The sequence below is a fragment of the Falco peregrinus genome, chromosome 4, assembly GCF_023634155.1.
Source record: "Falco peregrinus isolate bFalPer1 chromosome 4, bFalPer1.pri, whole genome shotgun sequence".
Lineage (NCBI taxonomy): Eukaryota > Metazoa > Chordata > Aves > Falconiformes > Falconidae > Falco > Falco peregrinus.
The window spans coordinates 104,552,590-104,580,120 of record NC_073724.1 but is presented as its reverse complement, the minus strand read 5'-3'; the positions used below and the strand labels follow the sequence as shown (position 1 = coordinate 104,580,120).

Genomic DNA, 27,531 nt, shown 5'->3' with positions numbered 1-27,531 from the left:
GAATGATAGGTGCATAGTTTAATTTTTCCTCTTAAATTTCACAGAAATAGGCATTTCTTCTGCTTTACATTGGTAGCAACAGCTAATGAGTCCTACCTAACATGCAACGACACTAAAAACCAGGTATTCCCAACAGTCATTGGCTGATCAAATTCTCCTTTCAAAACTTCATTTTGAACACAACAATTGCATGTCATTGCTTAAACATAGAAAATATATTGGTAACTTATGGTTCACACTTTTGTTAATGGTTTTACATGTAAATTATTAAGTCCAAAAAGGTTTAATACCATGTATTTACCAAGGCTGCACAAGGACCAAGAGAAGCATCAACAAGGTTCTATCTTTCCATTTCAGATTGGAAGTTTCTACTGCACCAGAAAGGCTTTCCAGGAATGCTTTTGCTTATGTTTTTCTTGGGGTTGGGGCAGTGTCAAATTTGTTAAAAAAAAAAAAAACAAAACCCAAAAAAAAAAAACCCAGAACTTACTCTGAGGAAATACAGTGAAAGAGTAGATACAGCAGTAAAAATATGCAGAAATTCAGCACAGTATTAGGAGAAAAACAGCTAGAAAAAAAGGCACCATCAGCTACCAGCTGCTGCATGGCATTTGGATATGGCTTTTGCTTCCAGTGCCAAAGCATACTGCAAGGCTTCTGTATTATCAGTTTGAAGTCTAAAAAGTTTTTATCTCTTCTGCCCTTTTAATACTTGTTACATGCACTGAAACCAGTAAGAAATTTTACATCATTTAGTTACTGATACAATTTCTTCAGGACTTAATTGCAAAACCCTATTTCCTATAAATTACATTCAGTAAGTTAAGCCACTTTGTCTTAATATGGTTTTGCCTATCAATAATTGTGTGATTTTCTCTTACTGACATCAGCAAGAGTATTCAGGAAATACACTCACCAGAAACTGCATATACTTACTATTTTTGAAAAGTATGTACTAATGATATTAAAGCTGCTGCTAAAGTATGCCCACTTTATTATTCCTTGTTCCAGTCAGAGCTAGTGAAGACTTTGTACGGAAAACAGAAACTTTTGCTGAATGGCACAGCCATCCTGCAGACAAGATTCAAGTGTGATGGAACAGCAGGAATTAGAAATTATGAGCTGAAAACATCTGAGAGTAAACAAGTCAAGAGCCATCTGTGGCAGCATCTCCCCATCATCTGAAGTTTCAAATGAAATCACAGATTTTTATTGCACATTTAGTGAGGATCATTAATCCCCAGCATTCTAGTTTTTATACAAGTATCTCAGCTATATTTTTCCAAGAATCAGTATTAAACAATTCTTTAAATGTTTCTCCATATATCATAAGTCTAAAAGCATTACTACAACTTCATTGTAGTTCTGCATTGGGTATGTCACAATGAAAGGCCACTGAACCATGCATTATTATAACATGTTACAGGTAATTTTTGACAATCTACTATTTTTATTGCAGTAAAATATCTGTGCTTATAGTCTGAATTCCCAAACCTAAAAACAAACATGCTGGCACACCTGCAATTGTGAATGCTACTTTTCAGGGTGATTTGGGTTGGGTTTTTTTGTTTGGTTTTGTTTTTTTTTAAAGAAAGAGACACACTATATATCAGAAGCATTCATTATTTTTCTTCTTTCACTTCCAATTCCAAAGCATTAATCACTATCTAAATTTTACATGTATACACACATATATACAAACATACCACTTTACTTTTAGATAACTGGTTCTTTTTCCAAGGAATCACTGTCATTTTTAAGATATTTTTGAAAAGGCTAATCTTGAAAACACATGAAAAATAAAGAAATATTCTCATTTTTCCCTATTATCATTATTGGAACCAACAGAATAGTATTTTGTGTTTGTTCCACAACTGATTCCTCTCAGCTACTGCCATAATGGTTTACTTGTCGTAGGATAACAACTGTGCTGCAAATAATTTCTCTGGATAAAGATCCAGCATGTTCCATGCTGTCTCTCAATGCAGAACTATATGTAATGGCATGCAATGGATGGTATTTTATCATAAATAAGATTTGATGTATAAGCCAAGCTGTTGTATTCCATTTCCTTTCTGAAAAATGCTAAGTGCTAATTGTTCAAAGAGGAGAAGAAGAAGAAAATCCTTTATACTGAGCTAGCTTCCGCAGAATTCTCTCTCAGTCTTACTCTAATGCATCCTGGGGATCCAAACATCAGACCTTCAATACATCAAAATTTGTGTTCAGTTGTAGTTTGTAAGAGGAGGTGTTGGAAACCTAATTATTCCTATTATTTATACTCAGGAAGAATAAGTAAGAAAAAAAAGCAGAAGCATTTGAAGTACATGAAGCTCTTGATAGCAATGGACTGGAGCATGTTACAGACACAACAGGTAGCCTAGAACAAGTTTTCACCTTTAAAGCAGCGGCATGTCAGCCAGATGCCTACTGTAAAGTGAAATACAGCGCCTGCCAAGACTGAAGACTATTACTCCACAGATATCTTTCATGCCCAAGAGGCTTTACTGAAGCACTACATACCCTTCATTAGAAAAACTCCAGAAAATTTTTTCCAAGTTTTTTTCTCAATCTTAAGGAATATTTGTCTTATGGAATACATATATGTAGGTATTTTATGTATGTGTGCGTGTGTATATCTATATCTATTTCCATCATTGTTTTATTCCTTACACTTTAAATACATTTATTAAATTAATCGTACTAGGCTGAAGGCTAATGGACTTTCGTAAAAAAATCAGTTATTCAAATGAAGATTTGCTATGCTGAAATCATTTGTATTTTCCTTACAATTTCTCAAAAACATGACAGAAAACTTCACTCTCTTAAATGCTCTGAGTATATCCTCTACCATGTTCTTTTGCTCAAAGTACCACACCTTTTATCTTTCATTCAATTTTGTACTGATTTCATGTTTTAAACACAATTCATCATTACTAAAACCTGTCTCTAGCAATTACTCAGCACAGACTACTTTGTTTCCTGCATACTGATTAAGTGCTATGGAACACAGTAACAGGCTTAGGGTTGAGAAGCCTTTTTTCCTTTTACGCCGTACTTCATCTGGAATTAAAAAGTTGTACAAGATGCATACACTTGTACTTCATTAATCCATCACCATGAACTGAGTCTAGTTTTACCTAATTTTGTATCATGTCAATGTACTTCCCAATTTTAAAATTAAAACACAATTAAGTCAGTTTGTAGCGACACAAAAGGAAACTGATTTTCACTTAGCAGATCTGACTCTAAGGGACCATATTGAAGGAAGCATGAAAAAAGATGGAAAAAAACTGAAAAGGCAAAGCACACAAATAATGCACATCATAAATTATTTAGAATCATCATAAAGAACATTTTCTACATTAAGATTAAAACATAAAAGCAGCTACATCAGATCAAACCAAAACCTGACATGCCTTCTCCAGCAGTAGCCAAAAGTGAATGCCTAATGAAAAATACACAAAAGATGCCTGCATTTGTGACTTAGAATAAGAGCCAGGCATCATTTCTGAACAGCTCTCCAGGGATTTATTTTCATGAACTTGTCCAGTCTCTCTTTGGATCTACTTAAGCTCACAACATCCTGGAGCACCCATTCTGTGAAGAATCACCTTTTTTCCACTTGTTTTCAATCTGCCTTTTCAATTTTGACTAGATGATCATTGTTGGACTAAATTATCATTGTAGGTCCCTTCCAACTGAAATACTCTGTATCTTGCCTCTTTTTCATTGAAATTTTACCTCCCAATTTCTGTACCACCAAAAACCACCGTAAGTGATGTGCCTCAACGGAGTGCTAATGTTCCAGATATGTTTTGTTAAGTAAAAATACAGAATAAAAGCATAAATTACACCCAGTACTGACAACGGTAGAGGTGACATCCTCATAACCTCTGCACTCAAATCAAGAGTTCTGCAGCACTTTCAGGTAACAAAAATAACAATCTGTACTTAGAGGTAAACCATGAACACATGGAAGTTATTTTTTAAATGCTGAAGTCTCCAGAATTTTCTTCTGTCTCCTTACATTCATTAAGTACTCATCACCTATCCCAACGCAGAAAACCTATGGTACAACAGCTACACTCAGTCAGGTTGACGTCTCTCTCACGGGAGCTGAGTACACAAAACCAGTTGAGACACCCATGCACTTTGCACTTAGCGCTTTTAGCCACAGACTTCCCATTTACAACAAACCCAAGGTCTCCACCCCATGAGTTATCTAATCCAATTCGCCATAAGGCTTGTTTGGTGTCTAGAACGCTTAAACTGTTGTTCCAATCTAATTTCCTGTTTCAAACTATAAATATAAGGACAAAAATCTTTATTTAATATTACTAATACAGAAAATAACCTGCAATGCACTTAAGGATATCAGATATTGACACATTTAGAGTGCGAAGAGAAGCAATATTAATAAAACTTACTTCTTACCTTGCATTATCTTCCTGTCTAGTCTGACCATGTGTTTCACACAGCCTTGTTACTGAGGGGTTTTCCCAACTTACTGCAGCCCAAAACATGGTCATGTACTCTCACAGTCCTTCTGCTTACTGTAAAGAAGAAAACTTCTATCTTCTCAACTGCGTATTCAGGCATTAAGCCTGATTAAGAGCAATGCTTCATAGCTCTCCTAGCACAACTAGCTAGGAAAATACTTATGATAGCACACCAGTTCAGAGGCTATTAAGAAACAATTATCCTCTATTTAGGTTTCATATATATGTTGTGTGTGTATATATTTGTATTTATTTATATAGATATAGATATTTTATCCAAAAAATACTAGCTACAGGAAAGAAGTCAGAAAAAGTGCAATTGAGAAATCAAATATTTAAGATGATGCAGGGGAAAAAAAATGTGGAAAAAATGAAACAACTTTAGTGAACCAATATCCCCCAAACAATATTCCCTAGTATTTTTTGTTAAATAACAAAAAAGCAAAATAACTACCCATACACCTTTAAGGGGAATATGGATAAAAACTAACCTCTTCAAAAGAACACACAAATTTTCTGAAAAATTCATACGTCAATTCAGGCAAAAGAATTCCACTTATAAAGCTACTCAAAAGCCACAAAATTTAAAAACAACTCAACTAATAAATTTTCATCTTTTCTGCACTTTGGACACATGGAAGGCTAGCAGCCCAAAAAAAAAAGTCAAATTTTAGGCAAAATAGGGGCTGGTAGTGCACAGAACAAACACTTCAATACTGCTGAAAAATGGTTTAAGACAAAGTTACTATTTTCTTTTTGATATCAAAAGAAACCAAACATGGTTTAGCCTGTACTGAATTTTCATGTGGGATATCTTTATACACAGAAAACCTGTAACATTTTTATTTATGGGTGTTCGCTTCATTTAATAGAAACATCACACAAACTACCAAGAATAAAGAAGTAAAAAAGAAAAAAACAAACCCACAATCCAACCACCACCAGAAAAAAAACAATCCACTTGCTCAAGGTAAATGTTCGCCACAAAATTGCCCAAGTGGGTTTACTCAGGACGCAGCTACAGACTTCTCTTCTGCTTCAGTATCTTTTACAATTTTCTTGCTATTATTAGTCTCTACCTGCAACATCTACATGCATCACAAACAGCAGGTCTTAAAACTACAGATGACTTTGGCCAAAATGAAAACTAGTAACAAAATAGTCTTACCAGGATCTGTGTGCTTGGTGAAATAAATCAGCAGATAAATGTAAGGTTTTTAAACGCTAAGCACCAGCATTTGAAAACTGTACTTCAAAACCACATTTTTGGGGTTACTTGGGGTAGAATTCTTGTCTAAATCTATCAAACTATAAAAGCTAGATTTGCCTCATTCTCACAAACAAAACCAGGATTCAAGCAACCACTTTACAGTCCCATCAGTCTGTACTTTTTTGATCACTTTAAGGCAGAATAAACCAGCACTGCTGTCAAAATAATTGATCCTGTCCTCTGTACAAACCACAGCTGCCTGGGCGCATCCCCTTATACTAGCATGAGTCTTCAGTCAGTCACACAGTGATCTGAATTGGGAAATTGATCCATGTTCAATTAATTAAGGAAAAAAAAAAAAAAAAGAAACCAAAAAAAATTTCCTAGGGAGATGCACTTAGAATTGCCTTCACTGCTTCCTGATTTACCTCCCCAGTTCTAACAGATGTGAAAACAAGGCAAAGCCATGTTTCAGGATCTTTCAACATGACATTGACCATGCTGCTCCACGGGACCGGAGACAGTCCTGCCTGAAATAAAATCCCTCGTGTTTGTTATTGGTAGTGGAAGTAAAGCTATCAAACTTTGGGATCAATGGGACATCCATTTGGAAAACCACTTCTGTGGCAACTGCTTCACGTATCTTACTTGCAAAACATCTGGCTGAACTGACTAAGGCTATCACTTGGGTGGTCAATATTATAGAAATACTGATTCATACAGTACCAAATACACTTTCAAAGCCAGCTTCTCTTCTGTTACAAGATGCTTTCTGAACACCTGAGCTGTTCAGACACACCATATGATACAGCTGGCCCTTGTTACACAGGAGTACCAAACACATTGTGCTTGTGTTCCAGTAGTCTGAAGTCAGTTTGAAGTTGTAAAACCAGTAAGACTACCCTGGCAACTATCACAAGGATAGGACTCGAAACAGAGTGACTGTCAGCTTTGCTGAACTGCTCACACTCAAAAAGCCATGTAATACAGGCTAGAAGTAGCCATGAAACAGGCACAGGCAAGACATAAGTAAGACAAGACACGGTAAGCCTCTAATATGTACAGGAAGACTTTCACCCTCTGGTTAGCAAGCCCTGGCACTAATTAAAACCCAAATGATTCAAATGAACTTCAAGGTTTTCACCATGGTTTGGGGAGTCACAATTTACCACAAGCCTACAGCAAGTTGTGAAGAGGTTGATACTGTTGTGGTATGATGCAGTTCAAGATTGACTCTGTTGTATCCGTAAGGGACCATTTGCATTGGCAAACCATGGAAAGCCCAAAACAACAGGACTGTCAACAGCCCTGGTTCTCACAAACTAAAGATAGTTTCTGCAAGACTAACATAAAAATAAGCATTCTGAGATGAACAGACCTAAAAACCAAGTTCTGCATCTGGAATTATGTAAGAAGCAGATCCTGAGCTTCAGAGAATGCCAACATGGAATCACAAGGGTAGACATTTTTCATCCTTCAGAGAGGAAAGTGCCCTGTTTTTAAACCATTTCAGTCTTCTAAAGAAGCTTGTATCAATCACAATACTGAAGTGGTCAATGGGGGCTTAGTCCAGCTCCCACAGGAGAGGAAGAAAAAGAGGGGGTGGACGAGGGGTATTCACACCATTTTCACCATGTTTAAAGGGAATACAGGACAAGGAGTGGACATGGCCTGTTAAGTCCCCAGACCCTGCTTGAGTAAAAAAGCACACAAGAGTGCAAAACTGAATATGGACAGGATCACAAAAGATAAACCATAATTCTCTTATAGGATATTCATGAACAGAAATGACTAAGCCAATCCCTTTGAGGCTTTAGGAAAGCAAGATGGTATTTCCAATCTAGCCAAGTCTGTAACGCACCTTTCTTCTTCAGTAAGACTCTTACTGGACTACCCATACACTTTTCAGATGCCAGTCCAGAGGTAGATTAGGACCCATGTCAGGCCAGAAGATTACAGACTATTTCTTCTCTGTCAGTTGATCCATCTGAATCCTTAAAACTTTTGCATTGCTGAGCTTGGTGTTTCTACATGTAAGGAGGAGATCCCTGTCAGGATGAAGACAGGTAGAAAGAGAGGCCTCATCCTAAATATGTTTTAACTTGTTGGGTTTTTTAAATTATTTTTCCTCCTGAAAATTCAAGTAGAATTTACATTTGGTACTTTGGCAATGACTACATGCTGCAAGTTTTAAAAATCCTTTAATTAAAAATTAAGATAAAAATAAAACAACAGTTAAGACTAAGGCTGACCAAAACTTTTATTCCTGACTCAATTTTTAAGGAACAGGTCTTTAATAACATTTATGAGGACCACCCATAACATGCCCTCTACTTTGAAATCTAAAAATATGAACGGATTTTTTCCTGTATTATTATACAATTCCAATCTGCCTTATCCAGGGTTTTTTGTATATACATGAAAAACACGCCTAAGAATTGCACTGCAATGAAGCAGTGCCTACCTACACAGAGCTTTTGTAATCTTAAATTCTTGCGAATTCAAGGCCTGAGACTTTATACTTTAACACTATTGTCACAACGCAGTCAGTAAGAGGCCACAAATTAACCTCCAGTTCAGTCTGTCTACTAAAGACTGGAGAAATACTAGTTAAGGTATGAGATCCGAGATGAAGCCTTTTCAAAAAATGTATTAGTAGCTTTTCAAACTCAGCTGACTTGCAGCTGAATTTTCACTGTGGAATTGGGGTCAAATGGAAAAAGAACATTAGGTTTTGCCTAACAGTCTCCTCTCCATCATGGGGACAGAGCTCACAAATGAAGATACTGACCCTGTTTCCTTGTAGCTATATCGAAGTTGGTATGGAAAGAAGATTATACATTTCTTGAATACCACCATTTAAAAACAGCCACATTGGAAGTGCCAGCTTCTTCAGAGACCGGTTATGTAACAGCCAGCACAGTCAACAACACGACACTTACCAGTTTTATTCTTAATGCAAGGTCTATATCATTGCTGAGAAAATATTACCAAAAAAAAAATTCCTATGGAAGCTGCTAAAGTGAGTACAATGGAAAAAGTTTTCTTTACCACCAAAAAGTATAATCCAGTCTGAACAGTAGCTCACCTAAAGTCACACCTTGTAATTCTCCCAAGTACCTTTCATGTTGCCCATAATTCAGCAGCTACATGCATTATACCATTGTGTTAGCACAAGAAAAGAAGAATATTTTCCCCTTACCTCTCTGCCAGACTTTGCTGGAATCTGCCCTTGAGTCTCTCTCAGTTTGCGAGCGTTCTCAAGTTCTGCTTGAAGTTTTGAAGCTAACTCCTTCAAAGAAAGTGGTAGTACTCATTAGCTGAACGATTTTAAACTTCTAGAGACCTTTATATCAAAATTAACTATTCATGCTATTTGTTCATGTTTTGATTTTTTTTAAACTCTAATGACACAAAAGACTAAAGAAAACATCAATATAATTCACACAATCCTTTACTGAAGATTAAATTATAAAAATTGTTTAGAACAGAGGCATCTAAAGTATAGAAGCATTTCTTGTCATAAAAGCACCAGAAAAATTACGTTTAAACATTATTCAGTTATGCTAATAAATGCTTTGTGTAGCTAAGCATAGATACTACTTTATGTATAGAAAGCTAAATAAAGCTGCCTGAACACATCAAGTGTATAAACTTTCCAGGTTATGCTACATATCCTATTAGTTATTTATATATCCATATACACACACAAACATACACACACATGCACACAGTGGGTCTAGGGAAATAGCTCTCACATTTCTGCTGTACAGTTTCACATCTCTTTACACCACATGTGTGACTTTGGTACTTAAGAACTTATTTTGGGTATTAAAATGGATGACAGGTAGAAAATGAGAACTGTTTACAGTCTTGTGTAAATTGTTTTTCATGCTCCTGCTCTCATCCCCATTTATTAAGTAAGTACAAGCATTTCAGAATACTTTGGTTTGCTAAGAATTGCAAAGTGAAAACCGATCAACCTATAAGAAATACAACCCTTTATACTCTGACCACTTTGCCATTTTCATTGGACTCCAACAATCATGCCTATACCTGCTTCCTCAAAATTCATCATTTGATGAACACCAAGCAGCAAGTCAGTAACAAAAACAGATTCAGATTTAATTTGTCCCACATGGTCAACCTGAGGTCCAGCCACCAGGTCATGCTGTTACATAACCATCTGTTATGTTGTGTGGGAATTAACTTGTTTAAACAAGCTGCATTTTCAATCTGATCAGACAAAGTCCATGAAAAAGTATTTAAAGAGCAGCAAGATAAAGATTAGTTATTTTATTATTTCTACTCTGCTGCTTTGTGGGGCGTTTTAAAATAGGTTAATTGAAAGTACATGTGTACAAAAATGTATATATAAAATTAACAGTAAAATTATAATGTTGCCTTCTGCTACAAGATTTTGACAAAAATAAACCAAAATGGTAGAATAATAAAAGAATCACACTCTCTCCACAGAACATCTATATATATTTATTCAAATTGCTCTTATTCAGTTACCGTTCAAGATTGGAAAGACCCACACTTGTGCCCAAATTTTTATTTGGACAATGCTATTGATGCTAAGCAGTAGAAAAAAAAAAAGTTTACAAATTTTTGCAGCTCTCCATGAGAGTCTTTGGAAAACCTTCCCCTCACTAGTACTTTATAGCAAGTAGTGTATAGATAGCTTCAGTCATTTTCCTCTGTGGGAAAATGTCTTAAAATAATATCTTAAATGAATAACACCAGCCCCTCATAAACCTATCATATACTTATATTCATAAACATATTTTTCCATGGTAGTGTATTTTTTATATGTTACCTAGGAAAACTACAGATTAAAACATGGATGCATCTATCCAAATCATTTAACACTTATTATATTTTACTAGCAAATATACTGCTTGACGTTACTTTTAATTCATTTTTGAAGCTGATAAAATTTCAAATGGACAGGTTTTCTAGAAAAGGTATATTCAAATTTTATAAAGCTACATACACACATTTGTGTCTAAAGTCTGTGGAAAAAGAATTCATAATATAAAATCAGTTTGAAAAGAAAATACTTATAAAATAGACACCTTCTAACAAAATTTAAATTAAGTGATAGGGGCTTTGACACAGACCACCACCATGTTCTAATCCAGCAATAAATTTGTACGCCAAACATCCTAAAACTTCCCACAAATCAAAGAATTAATGACTCTCAGGAAATATTAATTTGGCACAAGGTTGTAACACATATTCACAGAATGGTCAGGGTTGGAAGGGACCTCTGGAGATCATCTAGTCCAACCCCTGCTAAAGCAGGGTCACCTAGAGCTGGTTGCACAGGGTCAAGTCCAGGTGGGTTTTGAATGTCTCCAGAGAAGGAGACTGCACAGCCTCTCTGGGCAGCCTGTGCCAGGGCTCCATCACCCTCAAAGTAAAGTGGTTCTCCTCATATTCAGAAGGAACTTCTTCTGTTGCAGTTTGTGCCTGTGGCCCTTGTCCTGTTGCTGGGCACTACTGAGAAGAGCCTGGACCCATCTTCTTGACACTCGTCCTTAAGATATTTGTAGACACAGATAAGATCCCCTCTCAGTCTTCTCCAGGCTAACCAGGCCCAGCTCTCTCAGCCTTTCCCCATAAGGGAGATGCTCCAGTCCCCTCATCATCTTCGTAGCCCTTTGCTGGGCCCTCTCCAGTAGTTCCCTGTCTCTCTTGAACTGGGGAGCCCAGAACTGGACACAGCACTCCAGATGGGGCCTCACCAGGGCAGAGCACAGGGGAGGATCACCTCCCTCCACCTGCTGGCCATGCTCCTGCTGATGCACCCCAGGATCCCACTGGCCTTCTCAGCCACATGGACACATGCTGGCTCACGGGCAACTTGCTGTCCACCAGAACTCCCAGGTCCTTCTCAGAACTGTTTTCCAGGAGGTCAACCCCTTGCCTATACTGGTGCATGGGGTTGTTCCTCCCCAGGTGCAGGACCTTATATTTGCCTCTGTTGAACTTCATTAGGTTAATTAGGTCTTCATTAGGTCTCATTTATTACATCTTAGTGATGCAGATTTTGGTGAAAATAGACTGTCACAATAGGCAAGGTGAAAATACAAAGGTCCATAGTCATAGAATTCACTTCTAAAAAATGTTACTTTATTATATCCTTCAAAAATTTCAGGAGTACTTCCTTAAGAGCAGCTATTCAGAGCGAGCGCTTGAAAAACATAGCTTAAAAACTAACAGACTATGACCTTGTAACTGAAACTTACAGGCAGTATTACTGAATGCAATTAACTCACTACAGCCATACTTAATGTAATAAAAAAATATATACTTCCAGAGGTTAGAGTGTTCCAAAAGAGTGAAATTCTTGATCCTTCAGGTTGTTGCCTGAAACAAGCATTCTAAAGCAACATTAAACATGCAGCTGTTTATCTCAGCTCCATGGACCCAGTCTCATTCAGGGTAGATACTTTGTGGAGCTCACCACAAAGCATTACATAGCTGTTCTCATTGCAGAGCTGGATGCAATGGCCTATGGGTCCCTTTCAGTTTCACATTTCAATATAATAATAAGTATGCTTATACATCAGACTTAGGGACCACAAGCATCTACCTGTGACAAAGCTGACGAAATAACAAAAGCTCCAGATACTGTCTACCTTGTAACACAGACTGGGAGCTTTGTAGTTTTCACTTGCTCCCTGATTAATAAAAAGACATTAAGAGCTACAAAAAAAGGCAAAGAACAACTGGTTTGGGACACGCTGCCTAGCCTACAAAACCTGGGGACCTGAATCCTCTACTCTAGTCTATGAATCATTGCATTTAAAGCAGAAGTTACACTAAAAGCAGTACCTTCAAATCCTACCTGATCAAAATTTGCAGGACTTTATTTGCTTGAATCATTACTTTTTTTTTTTTTTTTTAACGACTATATCACTACAAGCTTTAAAGAAAAATTGCAGGAAATCATGATTTTTTTCCAAAGACATTACCATGTCGCCCATGAGTTCTGCTTTCACAATCCTTGCTCCCAGTCTGTTCATCTCCTCTTCACTAAGAACCTGAGGCAGCTCATCCTTTGATGTGTATCTGTAAAACATCAGCAGCATTAAACCCATAGAAAAACAATGTAGTGTTCACTTGTGTAATTAAGTATTACATGCCTACTGTACTGGTACCTATGCTCCTATTGTCAAAATAATTGATAACGACATATTATAAAAACGTATTTGCAGTCAGAAGTTGCCAATGCCTCCGAAACCAAAAAGCTTGAACAAAATTTTTACAAGGTATGTTCCCTTCTACTTTTGAGATCAATTAAAATGAAAAGCGCTAACTATGAACATTTTTTCAGCATTAAAAGAACAGTCAAGAGCCAGCAGCAGGCATGAGCAGGCAAAAAGCAAGGAAAAGAGGAGCAGAAAGAATAATTTAACCCACTCTAATTCTCCTTTCTGGTTTTGGTCATGCTTTTACTTTGCAGCTCCAGCAAAATCACCTATTTCCCAGTTCTTCTGTATGCCAAATAGCCTTCCATCACTTTAAAGCTATTTATATGCCCACACGTACCTGCTCACAGTACAATCTTTGCATCTAAAGATGTTGGCTGATATGGTAGAACTTCCACAGAAAATTAACTGGTACCATTTTTAAAATACCAGGTCTCCTTAGAGAAGCTACAGCTAGTAATTAATAGTATTGTATCTTAATTTTAATATTAAAAGTCAGTGTATGAGTTCTTATGATAATAAATAAGGTCTCTAAGAATTATTGCAAAGAGGCATCAAACAAGTTTGGCTCTTTTTCTCTAACCCTAGGAAAGACTAAGATATTTTACTTTCAAAGTCAGTTGTTTAACACAAGAGACACACAGAATACAGTTATGAGGGGGGTGCAGGGGGAGAGAGAGAGAGAATCCACCCACTACTCAATATGGTTAACCTAACCCTGTAGGGTTTGAAGAATGGGAGAACTTTGAAGATGGTGTAATCTTTAACTGCCAGATCACCCCAGCCCTGAGGAAATTACCAAAGTTACTTTTGTCTGTTTTGAAGATGCTCAATCCAAAACCCAGAAACTCAGCAGAAACACTTACACTAACTTCACCAGAAACAGAACCCTCAAAGATGAAGTTCTCACTTCTCGTTAACCTACACTTTTCAAAACAAGGCAGCCTATTTCAGTAAAGAGAGCAAGAGGTGTTTATTACTTCATACGTGCTTTTATTAAGTGGTGCTAATGTTTGAATCACTGCCTGAACTTTTTGAGACTAGAGACATTGTTTTGATTTGCTTTTTATCTTGTCTCAAATTAAACTCTGAGGCAGTCACATTATTAAGTGTGATTTTCAGCAAACGCTAGCTGGATGGACTTTTCCTCTGGGGAGATCCCTTGGACATCCAATCAGCACTTTTAATTAACCTGTGTCATAACTGTCCAAAACACTTTGATTTATAGGCTGAAGAAACTCTCTCTGTGCCTTAGAAGGGATAAAATTTACAAGGTACATTGTCAGCATGAAAGATGAGGAACTGAACCAGCAACACCTATTAATCCAAACCTTCACATCAATGAAGACTTACTTTTTGTGACTGACTGACAACACCATAGAAAGAGTACATGTATTACAAGACTTGAAACTTGAGGAAGAATAATAAAGCAGCAGCTTATAAATTATTCCCAACAGATAACTACCCCACATATCCAAACCTGAAATGTTCCCAAAAGCCAGGATTTTCCACACAATTCTACAAAAAAACCAGACAGTTCTCACTGAAAGAAACAGGAAGACAGGTCATATGCTATCTCAAACACACAGAAGCTAAGGAGTTAGGAGTCAGCTTAAAAAAACATAGAGATAACTAAGTCAATAAGCAGAGGCTATATGGTTTTCCAGGCCTAAGTGATCTCCACTTTACTAATAAGTCAGCTCAGTAATTATATTGGGCTAAGAAATACAATTAAAATATCAAAGATGGTGCACAATTGGATTTAACAGTAGTAAAACAAAACACACAAAAGAAAATAGCAGGTAGTTTCTATGCTTAGTTCTCTACTGTGAGGAAAAGAAAATAATTATCTTCTCTATCATAATAATTCAGTTAGTTGAACTTCAATAAGCAAACCACTTCCATACACAATCCAGTTTCCCAAAATCTGCAGCTCTGTCCAGTCACAATTTGCATTGCACTTACTAGATGCGGTAACTAAAAGCTGAAAGCTGAAGGTACAGGTTTTGTGCTTGCAATAAAAAAAAAGAAAAAAGTTCATCACCATTATTTAACAAAACATTATTTAACAAAAAAACCCCAAAAAACACCAACCACAAAAATAAGACTGTCAAGGAACAGTTGCTTCTTTTATGATAAAAACAATGAGGCAATGGCATCTCTAATTTCTACTCAATAACTCTATGTTCTCCTAGGTCTGGCTGATGTGGAGTCTGTGTTTTTCATAGTAGCCCGTAATGATGCTGTGCTTTGGAATTAACTGGTGACAGTGCTGGTAACAGACCAGTGTTTTGGCCGTAGCTGAACAGTGCTTACCCAGCCTCACAGCTTTCGCTGCTTCTCACTGTACACCCCCAGGAAAGAGGCTGGGGTGGAGCAAGAGGCTGGGAGGGGACACAGCCAGGACAGCCACCTCGTACTGCCTAAAGTGATATCCCATGCCACATAACATCACGCTCAGCAATAAAAGCTGGCAAGAGCAGTCTTCCCAAAGCAGCTGCTGCTCAGAGACTGGTTGGGCATCAGTCTGGTTGCGGGAGGTGGCAAGTGACTGACTGCCTTTGCATCACTTGTTTTTGTCTCTTTCCTTCGCTTCTTAAACTGTCTTTATCCAGTACATGAGTTTTTCTCCCTTTTGCTCTTCTGATTCCCTGTGCAGGAGGGAGGATGAGCAAGCAGCTGGGTATGCACTTTGTCACGTGCTGAGGGCATCACACCACACACGCAAAGCAACACCTGCCTCCACATCTTCCCCCCCCACCGCAACCCCCCCAAAAAAAACCAAAAAACCAAGATGCAGGGTCTTCACACAGTCTCTCTCACTCAGTCTCTGCATTTTGGACAATCACCAATCCAAACCAGCAGTTCACTACAGTTAAATAAAGTATACTGGATGTCAGAACTCCTATTTGCCATCAGCTGTACAACACTGCTATTAGGTCTTGCTTTCTCCTTCTGGAAGTCATAGAGGAAACAAAACTGAGAATGAAGGTAGACTTACTAAAGAATTATGTGTCATTTACACAGACTATTAGGTGCTAATCCTTGAAGTTTTGTTGTTGTTTTATTTTTAAAAAAAAACATGATATTTAGGATGAAAAGTAAGACTAATCACGCATAATCATGCCTTTTTATGTGCACAAAAGAGTCATAACAGGGTGGGTTTTTTTCCCAGACTCATAGTTCTAAGTGTAGATTTCCATATTCATGGAGTCTGTGCCTGAACCGCAGGCAGATGCACTCTCTCAGCTCATCACACATCCCTCCTTACATGAATAACTACGTTTCCTTATGGAAAGCAACACGCTACCCAAAGCAGGCAGAAAACTGCTGTGGATTGTGCGGACCTTGTACCTGAACAAAGTCATGAACAAGCCAGGACTCAAGAGCTGAGGAAGTCTCATAGGCTTCAGCTCAGACATACAGGGATTCATTCTAATCAGAAGTTTAAAAAGCACATTTAGAGCGGCAAACCCCAGCACTTCAGGGCAATATCTAGAAAAACAAGGAGAACGACTAAATTTGAATATCTAATAATATCTCATACATTACAGGTTTAATGAGACAAGATCTTTTTTTTCAGGATAGCTAAATCAATTATAAAGGCTTCTTTCTCATTTTCCAGCAAAGTAACACCTAGGCAAATCCTAAAATAAACAATAAAACAAGACATGACAAACACGAGTAGGATTTCCCACAGTGCATACAAACTATTCATGCCAGAATCCAGAACTACTCCTCTGCCATGATATTTATTTAAACTCATGGGGGTTTTAAAATAAATAAATAAATAAGAGAAATTGTTTCCTTGATGTTCGCTTAATCTCCCTACTATCAAAGAAAATGTAAATTTCATTGGCTCCTATCAAAGTAGGAACTATCACAAGTAAAATGTGGAAAAATTACTCAACCTATACAACGCAAAGAATTGTGTAGACTAAGCTACCTGCTTCTAGTTAGTCATGCTCATTTTTAATGTACAATTTTTCTTTGTAAATACACAGTGAGGAATCTGCAAGTACTACATGTAGGAACAGTTGTAAATAAAATAAATACCTTTAAGGTACTGTCTTGCTATTAGAATCCAACGAAGTTAAATTCATAACCCCACTATAAGTTTTTTTCTGAAAATAACTGACATAAGCCTATAAGAAAGAAGGAATTACACTTGATCACATTTCATCAAATGCTGTTTCCAGCCAAATCTTACCATCCTTCTTCATACTTTAACCAAGAATATTTACTTGTCCAGCTTTCCCAAGCAACTAAATAACACCATCCTGACTCTAAAATACTTTTGCACATGCCTGCTTGTTATTGGGAAGGTCTGAAGGAAAGCATTCCCAGTAATAACCACACCACTCCTATCACTGGAAGAACCAGCAAGCTGGTAATACTGGAGAACAGGTGGCCTCAAGCAGAGCAAAAGCTCAGCCATCTACAACTTACTTTTCTGATGACCTCTCCTTACAAATCTCTATTGTCTTTCACTAAAGCAAGTCAGGCAAACTCAACTTTCTACCATATATTAGTTTGCATTTCTCTTCTGACTACTATTCATCTCTCCTCTTTTCCACATAAAATGTGCTTTTCTAATCAATACCTTTAACTAGTTTTTATATGCCACTACTGTAGCATACGAGTTCATCTCACAGGTGGCAAACACATCCCTGCTGTATTAATTATTTCAGTTTTTAGTCAGCATTTCCTAACATTTCAAGTTTGTCTTTTACAAATTCAACAGCAGTTAAGATACTGTTTTGCAGGATTTTTGCCTAAGGGGCCAATTTTACTGCAGTATGACCTAACATCAGAAAGAAGCAGAAAATATTCTAACATAAGCAATTCTCAAATATGCTGACAAGACAGGACAAGTAGAGTGTGTTCAATTACTTCTACAGTGGTCCATTTTAACTGCCCCTAGCTGGGAGGCTAGCTTTCTTCTAATTGAAGGGATCTGATATGATCAGATCTAATACTCTACAAAGAAGGCAGTGTTTCCAGTATACTTTGCCATGAAAAATACAGCAAATAAAAGACAAGTAAACATGTTTGTAAAATACCTAAAACATGATGTTTTACTATCGGGTAACATTTGTTTCTTCGCAGATATATCACTTGGGTAGTCCTGTCGCGACTCCTCTTTTTCATCACTTCGAGTTCTTTCCCAACTATTGTCATCAGTTTGTTCCCTAGTACCTGATGATTTTTGATCAGATGTTAATTTCTCATTTTTATCTCCTGTGTGTGTTTTGGTCCACAGTGCAGTATCCTCACTAGGTTTTTGGAAACGGCTGCCCAAAGAACTATGAACCGGCAGTTTGGAAGAGGACTGCTGTGACTTGTAGTCTCTAGGTGCACTGTAAGAGGATAAATCATCTTCAGAGGGTTTCAGAAATTTGTGTTTCATGTTGCTTAGAGATGAACTCTTTTCCTGGCTTTGTTTTTCATCAGAGTATTTTTCTGTTTTGGAGCTGCAGCCTCTCAATATTGAGTCTGTGCTACTGTGTCCATATTCTTGGTCTTCTCTTGATATATCTCTTCTGTAACCTTTGTCTTCTTGTGCCCATCCCTTGCCATACTTTTCCCTAGTATAGCCCCCAGACATGTTCCTGTTATCTTCATCTCGTGTCTCCTTCCTCATATGGTGTTCTTTCTTCTCTTTCTCATTTTCTAAATAGTCAGTTTTCTTCCATCTTCCACCACCTCTATGGTAATTTTCCTTTCTGGATGCAACTTTTTCAGCTTCTTCTAATCGTGACTGAAATACCTCCATTGACTATAAGAAAAGGAAAAAAAAAAACCCAAAGTCATACTGCTTTTAAGAACATGGGGTATTGTGAACTTCCCTACAAAGTATTACAAGAAAGGCACCATTCTGTGAAAACGAGTCACTGTGCAAAGGGGCAAGGCATGAACAATGGAGTGGAAAGGAAGACCAGTACAAAAAAAAAGGGAACTTACAGCTCCATGTCTAACATGCTCCGTTGGGAAGGCTTTCTGATCCCTTCCCTTGGACTAGTTCTACTTTAGAGGCACAGGATGAAAGTTAAAGTGCTTAAGCACTCCTGAGAACAGGGTCCAGAGCCTCAGAACTGTCTCCTCCTTGCAACCTGAAGATTAGGGGCTTGAGCTAAGAAGAAAGGCTTCCTCCTTCTTACTCATGAACTTTGCATTTATGCTCACCAGATGCTCAGCTTCTACAGAACCAATTGACATTGCCAGTAAACCATTTTACAATCTAGTTAAACTCTTAAAAACACAGGATAGCAGGTTCAAAATCTTTAGCTTGAAACAGGCTCTGAGCCCCTGTCTCTGGCTTTCCGGACAAATGTTCTACCCATTAGGCAACTATGCAAAACGTGGACTGTTCCTCTTCCCTCTTTTGAGCTGAAGTAAAAGCCACCAATTACTTTCCCCACCCCCCATCCCCCTCTCTCTCAAAACATTACACACCAAAGCATATCCAGCAGGGATCTCTTTCAATCACTATCCTGTACTTCGGCAGCCAGAGTGGTTCATGCTGTTTGAACTCTAGTTTCTTGAGAAAGATTCTTAATAGTATTCATTACAACCACTGGCACCAAGTAATTTCTACCATTGATGAAACCAATATGGTGATCAGCAACCAGGAGTAACTACAATTCAGTTCCAAGACAATAGTATGAAGTCATACTGTCTTATCCAAAATTTCCACAACAAAACCAGCCTAATCAAAAAACCCACAGAAAACTCAAAAGTTATACTATGGCCAAGACTTAATACCGCACGCCTTTGACCAATGCTTTTAAAGACAATAATACAATATGCAGGAGGCTTTAAAGAGTTAATGTTGTTATGGCAGACTGTTCTATTAAAAATAAATTGTGAAGACACTTAAATCCTTCAAAAGCAAGCAAGCCAGAAGATTCATGTTCAGTAAAATCTAACACAGCTTTCCAAATTATCTTGGCATTGTTATTGTCCACAATGTGCACTATTATCTGCTATGCGCAGAACAAAATAGATTTTCTAGTATACATCATAACTTTGGAAGCACTGAGGTACTTTGTAACTGGGATCATTTGAACCTCCTGATGTGGAAGATAATTATTTTACATTTGCTATAGGACCCCATATATTAAAAAATACTTAACAAAAAATATATAAAAGGCTGGGCAGCTTTAACCTATTCATCACTTGAGAGAAGCTTCAGAGGCTGGTTTTTCCTGCTTTTTTCCTTATGTCTTACACTACACATTAAATTTTTGTGTCTTTACATGAATGTAACCTTTTCAAAACATCTATTAGTATGAAAAAAATTAATTGAAGATCCTTACCCCATATCTCTCAGCCACAATTTCCTCAAAATTTCGTTTCTCTCTCTCAGCCTGCTCTTTCATCCTTTGGTATGATTTTCGTAACCAACTTAATCCAGCATCTTCAACCACTGTAACTAAAGCAGAAATCAACAAGAGGTCATTTTATATCTCAGTATGTATTCCTATTTAAGCTTACAGTCTGTATGTGACAGTGAACCTTCACCTAAATTTAACGTAAAAATGGAAGGGGTGCAAAAGAAAAATAGAATATAATAATACAATTACATGTTTTTATGAGTTACTTCTGGATATACCTTAGTAATACCACTGATTTAAGTTTCTCTATTTCATCATAGAATGCAAAAGCAGTTTCCAAGACAGGAGTGGCATATGAGAAGTTGTGGGGTTTTTTTATGAAATTAAAGAACCTTCTTATTGTTTCCACTTTCTGTGTCCATTCTCTGGTATACCCCCTAGATACCAACAAGTGCATTCCCCTTCTCAGAAAATTAATGAGTAACCCATTGCTTTCCATTTGAGAATCTAACAGTGGTCTTAACATTCAGGACACAGTCACTGACACCTGTCACCCCTTATAGATCGCTGGTTTCTACGACTCCTAAAAGTGAAGCTAATGGTTTGCAGAACAGACTGCCCACAGGGAAAGGCTCCCAAAGAGAAAAGCCAGGGACACTGCTGTTCCCTGTTGACAGAATACAAGGACTCTTCTTAACACATAATAAATGCTTCATGACATTATAAAAAAATGTTTTTCTAACTGCTCTTGCTGGAAATAAATAGGCAGGATAACCCTAGGGTATGGAAACAAGTGAAAAGGTTACAGAAATAATATTTTTCACAAACTGCATCTGTAATGTACTTCATTTCAATGTGACACAGAATTCTGTGGTTGAATATTTTAAAATGATAATTTGTGTAATGGAATGAAAGGAACCAAATAAGATGACAATTTATCTTGTCTTGGTTAAATCATGCTTTCCTTTAATTAGTCAAAAATTGAGAATTTCTTTAAAGATATTGAAGGTCAAATCACTCAAGATTAAACAACACTGAAGAGAAATTCTGCAAAACAACATACAATTATATTAACTCAATATTCACTACTGAATTTTCATCCAAATTTTACTTTATTACATGCTATTCATAATCCCTTTAAGCCAACATTAGTAGTAACTTGTTAGCAACACAGAGACCAGAGACAGAAGTCTAAGATTATTACTAAAAGTTGCCATTTACCTTTCTTAACTGAAGCTGCTTCATCCTTCTCTGGTGGCAAACCTGTACCACCATCTTTCCAATAGGGATTGAGTTCTCTTTCAGATAGCATGGCCTAAAACAGAAATAATTTTGTGTGCATAGCATATGGTTTGTATTTTCTAGAATACTTGATAAATTCTGTGAGATTTGTGTGGGAATAGAACGGCTTACTCATGACTTGTGCTATTTAAACACCAGTAGAAATAAACGTCACTCGCCACCCTGAGTCAAAGCTCTCAAACATGTGCTTAGCTGGCACCGTTTTTACATAGAAGCAGTTTTACTGTCTGGCTGCATTGCCAGTGTAGCCGTATTACAGACTTGCATCTGAAACACTGCTGTTTGCAGGGCTCTTACTTCTACCTCAAGTTACTGCTTTTCACCCTTACAGCAGATTGCTTTTTGTCATTCTGCCACCTGACCTCAGGAAGCAGGCAAAGTAGTTCACTGGAGAAAAGGGTTGATTAGGCATTCCAGCACTGACAAAATTTTGCATTTGTTTACATTATATCATCAACTCCTCTCCACCACTGGCAAGCTGTGTGCATCTGTTGTATATGTTTTTTTGAGTATCAAAGAAAGGACAGACATTCTGGTGTACAAAACACGGTATAAACCCACATAGAGAGCAAGTGGTTGGGTGAGAGAGTCTAGAAAAATCATATTCTTCTAGAATCAAGAATACATACAAATTGTCATTAACTGTATAGCACATGCTGACATTCTGGTGTTTTAAGATCTGCATGTTAAATGGTCCTTCAGCAGTTCAGAAAAAAATGTTTGGTGAAATATTATGTGGGGAAAAAACAAAGAAGATTAAACCCCTCTCAAAAGACAATAACCCAAGCACTGCATACTACTCAAGAACAGTGCGCCAGGTCAATCTGGTTCCTAGCTACAACGTAACTGACTGGAAAACCTAACAGCAACAAATGGTCTACTGTGAGATCTGTGGACAAGTAAATATTACATAGTCATCCCCAGCTATGTTTTCAGATCAGACTACATTGCATTTAAGGAGCTGAATAAACAAATGAAGCAGCCAGCAACTGTATGTAAAGAGAACTAATCTAATGACAGCAACCCCTTCCCCATCTGGGCCCTAATCCACCCATGTGTTCATGCACAACTGCAGCATGAAAGGCACAACAACTGCTCTGAATTCTTTCTTCAGGAAAAATCAAGCCTCAGCACCTTTTGCTTAAACACAGTGCTTAGGTAAGCTTTTCTCACACAAAACAGTGGTGCTCCTTTCACACACACACCATGGGGAACAAGGCCAGATGAACAGTATGTCGCTGTTATTAAGTAAAATGTCTTGGAAGTCCTTCAGATATTACAGACCTCAGTAAATACAAAACTGGCTTTCTTCTTACCTAGAAGATGGTTTAAAGATTTCTTTAAGTCTGCTGTATGAACCCCTCCCATCTCAAACAGAACAAATAACTAACCAATTTAATTAAAATCACTATCATGCAACACACCAGGCATTAATTTAAAAACTATACTGACTTATGTATTTGAACCAATTCATTGGTTCATTCATTGCACAAAATTTAGTAACATGCAGCAAAAAGTTCCTCCTACCTGCTCAAGTTCTTGAGCTTTCTGTCGTTCCAATATTTTTTCTTTGTGCCTTTCACCTCTGACAGCCGCTACTGGTGTGGTTTTCAATGACATGAAGTCTAAATTCATCCATTCTTCTCTCTTTACAATAAACAAAAAGAATCAGTCTTCATACTGGCAACAAAAACATGGCCTCGGTACAAATCAAACCACTGCAACTACTGACAAATGTTACCTACGATAAACAGTATTGGTTTTACAAGCACATGGAATATTTTAATGAAAAGCAAATATGATTTTAAGAACCCAAATCTTTCAACTTTTTAATATTCACTTACACAAATTTTATAAATGTATTTCTGTTGTTTGAAATACATCTTCACAATGTATTTAAGACAATATGCAGGCCTGATAGAGTGTGGATGATTTGCTTAAATGAACACTGTTCAACTACACCAATCTCTTTTCACCTTGCTAATTCTGACTTCACTACCTCTTACAACTCTTTTAGCATGTACAAAATCTGCAATAGTAACTGAGCATAGCTAATACCTGAGATTCATCTAACTGCACTAACCGCATCCTCAAATTAAACAGTTACACAACTAAATTCTATGAACTGTACCCACAATAACAAGTAGAAAACTGCATTTACAAAACCTAAGCCAGACCAAGGATATCTTAAAAATGAGGACAACTCTCTAAAGAGAAGTAGCATATAAAAAGCCTAGATATACCTAATACCTTTATACACACAAAACCTGATGGCTCAAAAGAAAGCAGTTACAGACACATTATGAAGAACTATTCTAAGAAAACAAGTATTTGGAACACTTCTGTGGACAGTATAGGAACGAAAATGGCAAGATTACACCTATTTTGAAATACGTCCTTGCAGAAAATTCTTCCTATCTTCAGTAGGGTTCAAGTATGAGTTGTCAATCCAAATAGATGTTATATGTCACACTGTCTCTGTTATTTAAAAATTATATTAGACAACACACAAGAGTTTCCGAGGTGGAACACAACATTCCACTTCTAAGATCACCTCTAGGAAAGAGAAGGAACTGAAAATAATCTATCTGTAAGTGTTTCAACAGTATCTATGCCCACATTAGCAAGCAACGTGGATCAGAAGTTGTGGATGTGCATGGGACCTCTGGAGGTCATCTGGTCCAACCTCCCTGCTCAAGCCGGGTCACTTAGAGTCAGATGCCTAAAACCACATCCAGATGGCTTGTAAATATACGCAAGAATGGAGATTCCACAACCTTCCAGGTAACCCATACCAGTGCTTGGCCACCCTTACAGTAAAACACTGTTTCCCAATGTTCAGACAGAAACTCTTCTGTTTCAGTTTGTGCCAATTGCCTCTGGTCCTGTCACAGCACCACTGAAAACAGCCTGACTCTCTTCTATACAGGCTTCAGATCTGTGGTTTGGGGATTAGTTTTTTGGGTTTTTTAAGTAAGCACTCTGGACTAGTCCAAAACTGGTCCCATGGAGCACTGTAGCTGCACTTTAAGAACGTATCTTCTAATTTAGTTTAATCCAAAAAGGAGATGCATTTACATGCTCCAAGACTTCTTCCTAATGTAAGCCAAATACAAAAAGTAGGGATGACCAGGAAATTCCTTTCAAAAGTACATTCTTTGTCCAAAAATAGACAAGCCCAGGGCATACATTATACAAGAAATGCTTGGAAAAAACTGGTTTTGCACTATAAATTACCAACATACATAAGAATTTGTATTTCATTACTTTATACTTTTCCAAGAAGGCAGATATGATTCAGAGATGGTTTTAGTTCTCGTAACAAGATGCACAAATTCAGAATGAGAAACGAGGACTTTTTTTGAGTGGAATTAGACACTAAACTAAAAATCATCATTTTCACACAACTGAGGATGTCGTGATATGTGACTACATTTATGTTACTAAAATCACCGCAGTTCATTTCAGAATGACTCCATTTTCCAGAATAAACACTACTTACGGGGCACGGAATTCACCTAGGAAGATCTAAAGAGGCACTGATTCCATAAATATTGTTGCTGAACAGCTCTACATCTCTCTTCCTTCTATCAGTTTAAGCATTACAGAAGCAAAAATTCAACTGTAGAATAGCCACTGAAATTATGCAGAAAAAATAACGTCTAGTCAAAATCTTTAAGCTGACCTCTTCAAGAAAAGCAAACTAAATTGCTAGAAAGAGCCTCAAAACACAATTAAAGGAATTGGTGATAGGCAACTTTAAGTCTAGTACCTTGTTAAATACTAAGCAACTACTAGGTAGAGAAGTCTTCCGATGACTGAAATGTAACATCTACCTAGGTAAACAAAGGCATTTGTCTGTAAAATATGTTTTGTTCAACACACTGCAAGAGAGCTGTCAAGAAACCTAAGCACGTCTCACATTTGGTCATGCTGAATTTATTTCTGGAATAGTTATCAGACTACTCACCTGCAGTGAGGGTTCTTTCACAGCGTCTGATTGCTTGTTGACCTTCCAAGCCTTTTCTGTGTTATCTGACTGTGATGCATTTGACTCAACCCATTCAACTGAAGAATCCTAAAATAGAGTTTAACGTAAATAATAGTAAGACCTTAAACATTCTATTATGTGTTGATAAAATGCAATACTTACCAAGTATATTGATAATCAAATTTGATCTTGATTAGCATTACCATTATAATACTATTTATTACTTAAAAATACTGATAATAAAAATAGAATATTAATATTCCCATAGGAGACTGTCCCTTCATAATCAAAATATTCCACTATAGTGTTCACAGGTCCATCGCATCACAGTGTATAACACTGATTCATACTGGCAGTTTATTAGCATAACACCGCTGAAATTAAAACTGTCAGAATAAAAACAAACCCCTAACTGATTGTTTTTATGGCATTCCAAAATCAAATAATAAAAATACCCTAAACTCATTACTAGGTATGTTTAACATTAAAAAAGTAAAATCAGTAACACAGTACAACATAAAGCACTATACATGCTATCTCCTCCTATTTTCATATCAAACTTCCTGCACTTGCAAACAGTATACCGAGATTTTACACTTGAAGCAAATAGGACCCCACTGAACACAGTTTCTTTGCTCTTTACATCAATTTGTCATGGGAATAACAGACTTTGGATTGAAGATATCAGCCAGGACTATGTTGTATCCTAAGTCTCACTGATGTAATCTGAGGTGTTTTGATGACTCCCATGGGAAATGCACGACATTTGTGCCTTTGGTTACTTCCCACACTGAAAAATAGTTCACCTCTGATACCAGTCCCTGGAAAATAAATCTCATCAAACTGCATGTTCTTTCACTCAATAAAACAGACTCTGAAACAAATAAAAAAATTCTAATTAAAAACAAACCAAACCAGTGCCACCTGACTTGCACAAAAATGCTGGGAGGATGCTTTATACAATGTAGCCAGAAAGCAGCACCCAGATTTTTAATACAGTGTCCGTACTGTTTTGCCAGAGTGCCCCTCAATGTGAAGGCACCTGTTCACAGATTCAAATGCACAAGTTTGAGCCTTACTTCAGACCCCCATACAAATCCTCTGTTGTTGGGAGTTTCCATGGTTGAACATCCACAGCAATAGGCAGCAGTAACTCATGCTTAAAATCAAAGTCAAGTATGTGCAATTTTAGACACATCATTCTACCATATACTGACTACAGGGAAACTTAATTTTTCCATTCTGTCCTAGAATGAGGATTTTTTTCAATTTCTCTCTGCTGAAAAACTATAAATCCCTTAGTTCCCAATGAGTGAACGCAGTATTACAAAATTCACAAGCACTCCCATAACAGCATCTTTTAAATTGATTAAATACTCTGTATATGAAAAAGACAAACTTTGCCACAGATTTTTCACAACAGAAAATGGTAAGAGTCGTAATTTTACTAACCATATGTACCCACAGAGACTAAAATGGTGCAGTTTTAAAAATGTCCTTTAAAGCATTTTAAAGTTTCTTACTCACCGAAGAACTATCAAGTAAATCATCCTTCTTTTCAGATTTTTGTTTCTTACTCTTCTTCTTTTCTTTCTTAGCTTTTTTTGAATGCTTATCCTTTTTCTTTTTTTTCTGCACAGAATGTTCCTGCAAGTAAACATTCATAAATGAGATCCAGTAAACCAAATCACCCACATACACGAAAAACAATCACAACCTACTTACCAAACCACACTGAAAAAGGCAACACACACACAGCTGGGTAGAGTTACATTTTCTTCTACTACCCTCACTCTCTCTTCTGTTGCGGGGGGGGGGGCAGGCAGGGAGGACAAGACTCACACCCATAACCAATTTTTCTTCCCTCTCTCAATATTTTTTTCACTGGAACTAAGGCACTATAACTATACATAGACTATCCTCCACCCTACATTTATTTTGGTGAAATTATTTCTTTGGGAATCAC

At 37.1% G+C, this 27,531-nt stretch overlaps 1 protein-coding gene across 1 annotated transcript in view; it reads right to left on the bottom strand.

The window, feature by feature from the left end:
• The window catches only part of CWF19L2 (CWF19 like cell cycle control factor 2), a 90,520-nt gene that overhangs the window by 47,013 nt on the left and 15,976 nt on the right, over window positions 1-27,531 (bottom strand). Inside the window, exons 3-10 of the mRNA XM_027778338.2 lie at window positions 27,093-27,212; window positions 25,545-25,652; window positions 23,102-23,221; window positions 21,494-21,587; window positions 20,255-20,370; window positions 17,999-18,714; window positions 12,699-12,795; window positions 8,915-9,004 (exon numbers count right to left, since the gene is read on the bottom strand). Of these exons, the coding sequence (XP_027634139.2) occupies window positions 8,915-9,004; window positions 12,699-12,795; window positions 17,999-18,714; window positions 20,255-20,370; window positions 21,494-21,587; window positions 23,102-23,221; window positions 25,545-25,652; window positions 27,093-27,212 (1,461 nt within the window). The remainder of the gene's footprint in view (window positions 1-8,914; window positions 9,005-12,698; window positions 12,796-17,998; window positions 18,715-20,254; window positions 20,371-21,493; window positions 21,588-23,101; window positions 23,222-25,544; window positions 25,653-27,092; window positions 27,213-27,531) is intronic.